Here is an 8,649-nt window from a genome sequence, read left to right on the forward strand (position 1 = left end):
TGAGTGCATCTAGTGTGAATGAATTTAAGGTAAGGTATGATAGCTAGTTTGGGTGATTTTAGCCTCCCTCGATGAGTCCTTGAATCCCTAGAGGTCTCAAATAATACTAAATGATATAACTGATATATATATATATATATATATATATATATATATATTCAAAATTCATTTTTACTCGGTTGGAATATTATAAAAAAGGTTTAATGACTATTACCGAGAGAAAAGATGACAAGATATATTTAAAAAAGATACTACTAGTTTACTAGTTTCGTTACATGAACATCCTCAGGTATCACAAACAAAGAAGTATATAAAAAATTACAGAGACTTAAAATTGTACTAACAGAACAAGTATAAAAAACAGTAGCGTGTTTGAAAAACACGCTACTGTTTTTTATACTTGTTCTGTTAGTACAATTTACGATGAACTCGAAAGAAATATTGCTGAATCTAGGGAAATTTCTCTAGATTCCTCCCATATCAACAACAGCCTGAGTTACAATCTCTCTGACGCACACATTGCTTCTGTTCAGTACTGGCGCACTCGCGACAGCGCGTAGTATTCGTTTGTTTGGAACTCATACTTGCATTTTTTTCAAACACGCTACTGTTTTTTATACTTGTTCTGTTAGTACAATTTTAAGTCTCTGTAATTTTTTATATACTTCTTTGTTTGTGATACCTGAGGATGTTCATGTAACGAAACTAGTAAACGAGTAGTATCTTTATTAAATATATCTTGTCATCTTTTTATCTCTCGGTAATAGTCATTAAACCTTTTATATATATATATATATATATATATATATATATATATATATATATATATATATATATATATATATATATATATATATATATATATATATATATATATATATATATATATATATATATATATAGAGAGAGAGAGAGAGAGAGAGAGAGAGAGAGAGAGAGAGAGAGAGAGAGAGAGAGAGCGAACATATATATATATATGTAGAGATCGAACACGAAACTGTTTCGAGATATGAAATTATATTTCCACGTAAATACAGTCACAAACATGAATGTCGACAGCAGGCTTCGAAACCACAGTCCGTTGCTTGAATAGCGGATACGATAACAACTCGGTCAATCAGGTCAGCAACTGTTTCGGATTCCAGAAATTTTGAGCTTTGTTTTAGATTTTCATTATTTTTATGAAGATATTATTGTACTGCTTTGTAGTAAGTACGTTTAGTTCTTTAGCTCTTCGAGTCGTTTCTCGGTTAGATTATGATTGCTGCTTAGCGTCGAAGTTGCTCTTTATCCTTCTTGTAGGATACTTACAAATTATAACTGCAGCGCTCATGTTCTCAGAGGAAAACTTACTTGTGGTGTCGCAATTTAAAATAAGAGTATGAGCACCATGTTTCGGTCTGACTGTTTGTTGTTTACAAATGACAGCAATTTAAAAATTTTAACGGTTCTAAAAACAAATCTAAAGAGCGAACTAGCATGAAAAAAATGAGTCAGAAAGCAATCTTAAAGAGGAGTTTATTAGTATACAAAGTGCGAAAAGAAACACTGTTTTGCTCTTTTCAATTACATTTTTAGAAAAATGTTAGAATGTTATAGAATCAAGTACTGCACGTATTACAGTGCATAATAACATTGCTTTTCACTAATACAACACATTACAGAATGCATTTTGTATTGGCATTTACTAAAGCAGCACAACAGGAGAAGAGGCGTTGAAATTCCTTGAAATAATCCATGAAAGTATTACAGAGACATCGCTGAGGTTTCCTGAAACAGAATATTAAATACACTCAGAAAATTATTTCAGATTAGTTTTCCATATTTTTTTAAAACAAACACATCAGGATAAAGTTGGGATTGATGGTTTAGAATTATTGAAGATGCAACTAAATCGTTGTAGCCAATGCGTTAGGTTTACTGTTAATGGCCTTTTCAATTATGAAAAGGCCATTAACATAACAATTATGAAAAGGCCATTTGTCAATTTTTGGAATAAAATCTTGAGTTCCCAGATGGGAAAAATAACTTGTCATCTCACCTTCTTATGAAACTAAGAACCTTGCCTTTACTTGAAAAGCTTTTATAAAAGTTCTTCACATTCCTGACGAGAGAGAGAGAGGGTAGAGAAACACATAGATATTATCGCAAATATTATGCACAAAATTTGCTACACGCAGCACAGCATTCTACGACTGCCAGCTACATGCCACACAGTCAAAGTTAGTGAATCGTTCACAATGTCCACCCCTCCCCATCTACTCTTTTACCAGTGCTCAATGAAATGTCCACTCTGCAAAAAATTAACAAAGGGATATAATTATCCATTTGGTAGATGGATACTTTGAGCGGCTTATTCACCACTGTTAACATTGATGACGTACTCCTTATAACGAAAACGAAAATGTTTGCTTCGATATTCCGTTGTGATTATTAGATGTTTATGCTTGGGTGATGATAATACTGTTGCAATGATAATACTGTTGAAATGTAAGTAATAATTAAGTATATAACTAAGAATAATATTCCCAATAATAATGTAATGTAATGTATGTTGATTAATAATGTAATCAATGCTGTTGCAGCAACAACCAATATTAATCTGTTGTCTCCTGAACTTTTCTAAACTTCTTAAAACCTAATGGATATTTTTTGCTTCTTTACGATGCAAATTAAGCACTGTTTTTAGATAAACTTTAAAGAGCATAAACGTGAAATTTAATTTAAATTTCTTCACGAAATCCTTAAAAGATGAAGCAAGCATTCGTATGGTGCAAGATGAGACTGTTTTACCATCATGATATCAATGTGAAATCGTGTTTCAGAAATGACTTGTTTATCAATCAGAGTGAATTAATATTTTAAAATAATCTTAATTATAAAGCAACAAAAAAACGGAATTATAAACGAATATAGCCAAACTTACCTATTCAGCGACAACTGACCCACATTTCTGAAAAATAAAATCACCCAGAGATTAATGTTTATATCGCAATGGGAATTGCAGATTGCTTTGCATTAATGCGTGCATCTTAACAATCTATTAACTACCGAAAACGTTTTGTAGTAAACATTCATTGACTTACCTTGAAAGATTCTCGAAACTTATCCATCAGCTCTCCTTCAGTTATCCCACTTTTAGCAAAGCTGCATCGCTTGACCCCCATAATAGTCTGAAAATATACCACATTCGCTTTAATTTTTATTTACATTTAGACACATATGCAAGATATAATCTATGAATGACTAAATTGCATTCTTCTTTCTGGCTAAGTTTAAGTATACATTTAAACGTAACCTGAATTACCAGATTTATTAAGATTGTGAAGCTAAATAAATAAAAGAAAATATTTATCAAATATCTTAGTTACTAAATAATAAATAATAGTATTATTATTTTGCTCTAACTGTTCAGCTGCCTCCCATAATAACAGATAAAGCCAACCAGTCTCTTAATACACATGGATCTCTTCCTCAGAAGTGATCCTTCTTAGTAAATAATGTATTCGTAGTAAATAATGTATGCGATCTACGTTATTAAGACCACAATCTACTGCTAATCTCCTCTTGCTAGGAACAGCAATTGTATAATCAATCAAGTCATCAAGTGTTGTCTGAAATTCCAAAAATACCTTGTAGGAAAACAATCCCAACCTCTCTGCCTAATGCACTTGGTTGGACTATTCTCCTGCGCGGATCTATAGGGGATCCGTTTAAATATGACAAGAATCTCTACATTAATATCGCCGAAGAGTTTGTTAAATGTCATTTGTTTGCGCTTGATATCTCCACCGTTTCTAAGGACTTCGACCAGATGTGGTGCAAAAATCTAATAATTAAATTCGTCTTCAACTGTATTGCCAGATTTGTCTCACCCACTTTCTTCAGTATATCCGTGAATTACTCCAGTTGACCACCGGTCCAATACACAGTTTTGTGGGTGAGAGCACATTACACCCTTCTCATTTAACCAACCTTGAGCTACACAAATTACTAAAACTAACGATGCATGAAACTCACGGTCTTCAGTACTGATATCGAATCTCTCCTTCAGTGGCACTCACATATCGTTTTACAAGAGAAGCTTGCTTAATGCCAGGGGAAACCCTGACAGTAAGCACGCTAAAAATCTCTGTGACACTAAGAGCTAAGTAATAATAGTACTTGGCTCAATACAAAAGAAGGCGATTAGGTCGATTACCAGTTCACTCACTTAGTTTCAGTCTGGGGTTTGGTTTCTGAAGCACGCATCTTCTACACGTGCTTTCATGGTAATTTTTCACACGAACTGGCATCAGTCATCTTCCCCCTCCGCAACAAATCCACTGAAACACACACAGCTGAGAACTTTTTCACTGTTCCCTCAAAACTCACAGAAAAAGTTCCACTTCATCCTCTTTCACTTCTTGCAATGCTGTTTTCTACAACTGTCTTCCTTCTTACTTGCTTCCACAAAAATACGATGCTACAATCTTTAAATCAAAAGTTTGCTACTTCCTTCATTCCCAACTCTAAATACATCAATGGTACGTACAACATATTGCCTAATCAATTCAAAAGTACTTGAGGAAAACAAAATGTTAAGAGCGACCTCAAGGTGTTACATGCTGAAAAATAGCAGGTTGATTTGAAAGAAACAACACATTTGGTAAGAAGAAGAAAGAGACACACACAACTACTATGATGACCTTTTACCAATCAAAATAAGCAGCAGGTGTTTGAAGAAAGTGGGCGAGTTGTACTTTTTTCTGGAAATTTTCTTTCTCATTTTTCTCATGTCAGACGTGTTTATCTGATGACAACAAAACGAATAGGGTTAACCAGGGTGTGTTGGCAATGTCCACTGGAAGGCTTGGCTGCTGTCTGAAATACAACTCGACTTTAAGAAAAAAATATATATATACCATTTCGTATGAGACTAACCAAATTGTTTTTATAAAAAAGGAGAATAAAAAATGCATTTATTTTTTTCATTGTTCAGAAATGTGGATTGAACTTCGCAGATAATAATATTTATGATTATTCATAAATTTATAGGTATTTTCATTTTAACATTCTACTTTCAATTGATTTAATTACGCATCTGACTTACATCTAAAATTCCTGATCCAGCTTTAAACCCTTCGCACAAATAGCCCACCAGTTCATGGGTGGCTGAAACATCCTTCCCGCCAACTTCTTTGGCACATTTCTTCCAGTCTTCTAAAAGCTATGAAGATAAAAAAAATCATCAGAATAATTTAAACAAGAATTGTGTAAAACATTTACGAAAATATTTTGTTAATATTGCACCCTTCCTCTGATAACGAGCAAAATATTTTTAAAACTAATTGAAAGAATAAATAGTGAGTTGGGGCATTTGTGTTTGAAATAATCTTTCCTAATAATGTTCAGAAATCAATGGTCTGTTACCCCTTCCACCCTGGCCTATGATGAAGTGAAGAATGAAACGATTTGAAAATTGATTAGGAACCGATTTTCTAATTTGCTAAATTTTATGTCTGATTCACACAAAGAGGGCCACATGATCTATAGCACACTATGCCATCTGTGGGTAAGTGGAGTAGAAGAAAGGAGTTATCTGTTCACATTTTGCTTGAAGGGCTGAGGATTGTAATCTTTGGGGAAGGCAGAGAGGGGAAGACTGTTCCAAAGGATGGAAGTAGACGGAATGAAAGAGGAGGCAGTGGAGTTAGTTTGGTGACTTTTAAGATCGACTGTAAAAGGTTGTTGATTAGATGTGGCTCTTGTTTTAATGATTTTGGAGGAGCTTAGAGGAATAATAGTGGACAGATCAGCAAAGCACGTTCCATGAAAGTATCATCCCGGTTTGTCCTCTTCTGATTAGAATCGCGCAATCTTTGAGTGGATTTTGGTGCACCATTCCAAATATGTAAGCAACATAATTGGGCTTTGTGTAAAGTTAGCAGATGTGAATGTGTCTTATGCGAAAATGTACACCAAGTTATTTGGTCATTTGAGAAGTTAGAGTTGAAGTAGGGTATGCTAGGAAAGATTACGTGTATGTGTGATCACTCTGGTCATGTCAGACATACTAAAATCTTTACTATTAATTTACTGCATCTGATAGGCAAGCTTCCCTCACCAAGGATAACAAATACCATCAAATAGACTTAACTATTATAGTTTAGGAGTGAAAGTGGAGATCTGGCTTAACAATTCAGATTTTATTCTATAAATCAAATCTTATTTTTTTTATTATTTAATATTGCAATATTTATTAAAAAAAACAAAAAGATTAGTTCTAAAACTTTTATATACTTTAAATTTGGAGATGCCTTGAGGAAATGAAATTCTTTATAAATTTTTACTGAATTACACGTAATTCATTTCTAACGATTTTTTTTGACGCAATCTTAATATTCAAAGTACTATAAAAGCTATATTAATAAAGAAATGGTGTATTTTCAGATTCGCGATTATTTCAATTAGTTATATGTTTAATTAAATATATTAAAATGTTATAATAGCACTTTTCATTAAGCACAAATGACATATTTATAATGTCCCTTTTGTGAGAGGTGAGTAAAGGCATTCTCATTTATTTGTGTGTTTCTTTTTCTCGAGTCGTAGACAGAATTCAAATAGAAAGGTTCAAACCAGACGGTCATGATAATCATTAAAAGGTTTCAGCTAAAGTAAAACGCGAAGAAAGATTCAGTAGTAACAAATAGCCACTTATATAACGATAAAAACGTGTGATATTTTTGGTTCGTGTTACTTCATCATAAGCAAGTAATACGAAGCATCGGAATCAAATAATGACTTACCTCTCGTCCCGCATTGTCAAAAATGCAGTCCACAAGCACGTGATGGTCGTCAAGGGCTACAAAAATTAAAAACACAAAAGCATTACTCAAGAAAATAATTTTTTGAATTATCGAGAAATAAAAAAAACGTCAATGCATTCGTAAGATATTCCATAATGGAGTATTTAGTATAATTCTTAAGTATTGAGAAGCAAACTTTCTCGCGAAATTCCACGATGAGCATTGTTGTTAAAATACCATTTACTTTCCAATGTAATCATCTATAACGTAACTAACTGAATAATGACCTCGCCCCCACAGCGATTTATCAATTCAAATGAACTAAAATTAAGAAACGAATAAACTTACGGCAATCTCTTTGCATTGTCTTCACGAAGGCATTATCGTCGGCCCCGACACTCGCCAGAAGCAAAGCAGTAGTGATCACAATCAGTGGACTCATTTTGCCGTCTATCACTGTTCTGAGGGGATCTGATGAGCTTCATTTTTATACCATTTCTGGAATGTTATAAATTCTTGCAATGGCTGCTGCATCCGCATGATTTCGCTTTCACTCTTTGTCGCTAAAAATAGGGAAAATAATAAACTGAGATTTATTTGCTTTGTGAGTCATCGAAATAAGGCAAAAGTAAAATATTAGAATCTGATAGAAATGAGACTTTCCCTTCCACATAAAGAAACCTTCCGCATTTCTCTTTCACTATGTTTAATGTCAAACGATAGTTGTGGTTTGTGATAGAAAGTTATAGCACTTATTCAGATTTGTGCTTATAAATACTTGTACTTAAAGACGTGCTTGCAATAATATTTTATTTTGTTGAATGCTTAATTGTATTTCCGTTTGTTGAAATGACAAAAATCAATCATTCTAAGGAAAGTATTTCCTAGAAGGGACTATCATTTGGAATTGAATAACGTTGTGTCTTATAAATTTCATATATCTTTTCAAGTAAGTACTCCACCTTTCCAACGCAACTTTCTAAACGTGTAGTACGTTAGTACTGAAAACATTTCATGGATTTCCTTGTCGTACTAATCAACGGAAGAAAACCGTTCGTATCTTCCTGTGTGTGTGTGTGTGTGTGTGTGTGTGTGTGTGTGTGTGTGTGTGTGTGTGTGTGTGTGTGTGTGTGTGTGTGTGTGTGTGTGTGTGTGTGTGTGTGTGTGTGTGTGTGTGTGTGTGTGTGTGTGTGCGCGCGCGCACGCGCGTGGCACAACACACAAAGAAACACACAGAGAGAGACAGATAGATTTCCAATTAATAAAGAAATATGAATATATATATATATATATATATATATATATATATATATATATATATATATATATATATATATATATAAATCGTAAATACCGAGGGATGCGGATTCACTCTCCAGCCAAGAAGTTGCATTTTTGAATCCCACAAAATTTTTATCTTCCGGTCTGACACAGTCCTCTTGCTAATTGGACATTTTAAAAAGACTGGGGGAAACCTCAGGAAGCTCTTAGCTCACACATCGTGCTAATTATTATTATTATTATTATTATTATTATTATTATTATTATTATTATTATTATTAGACCTCAACAGGCTGCCACATTGAAAGGAATATTGACAACTCGTAAAGAAGGGAACAGCACACCAACCAACATGAATGCAGACCATCAAGCAGACGTAATCACCCGGAACATGATAATTCCACATTCTGAAATCAATAACAGAATGGAAACAAGTGACAATCCCCAAAAAAAGGACTATCTATTCTCCACATCAACATCAGAAGTTCAAAAATACTGGCTGACCCTGCAAGCTTATCTGAAGGAAGATATAGACGAAATAGAATTTTAATACTGACTGAAGTAACTACGACAAACG

General features: G+C 33.6%; 1 protein-coding gene across 1 annotated transcript; it reads right to left on the minus strand.

The window, feature by feature from the left end:
- Nucleotides 1-1,522: 1,522 nt before the first annotated feature.
- On the minus strand, nt 1,523-7,233 carry LOC150107894 (uncharacterized). Its single transcript, XM_090415420.1, has 6 exons — nt 7,140-7,233; nt 6,792-6,847; nt 5,093-5,209; nt 3,087-3,173; nt 2,927-2,953; nt 1,523-1,770 (listed from the first exon to the last, which is right to left on the minus strand). Exons 1-5 carry the CDS (start codon nt 7,231-7,233, stop codon nt 2,927-2,929), a joined length of 381 nt encoding a protein of 126 aa, XP_090271546.1. The 3' UTR covers nt 1,523-1,770.
- Nucleotides 7,234-8,649: the final 1,416 nt, after the last annotated feature.

This window comes from Typopeltis vanoorti, chromosome 3 (genome assembly GCF_054136105.1).
Source record: "Typopeltis vanoorti isolate ZY-2024b chromosome 3, IOZ_Tvanoo_1.0, whole genome shotgun sequence".
Classification (NCBI taxonomy): domain Eukaryota; kingdom Metazoa; phylum Arthropoda; class Arachnida; order Uropygi; family Thelyphonidae; genus Typopeltis; species Typopeltis vanoorti.

Excerpts from the sequence above, each read along its gene's own strand:
- LOC150107894 (XM_090415420.1), bottom strand. The coding sequence starts at position 7,233 with ATGAGTCCACTGATTGTGATCACTACTGCTTTGCTTCTGGCGAGTGTC. Across the intron at positions 6,848-7,139 it reads GACAATGCAAAGAGATTGCC|CCCTTGACGACCATCACGTG; the intron begins GTAAGTTTATTC and ends TAATTTTTGTAG. Across the intron at positions 5,210-6,791 it reads TTGACAATGCGGGACGAGAG|CTTTTAGAAGACTGGAAGAA; the intron begins GTAAGTCATTAT and ends TTATCTTCATAG.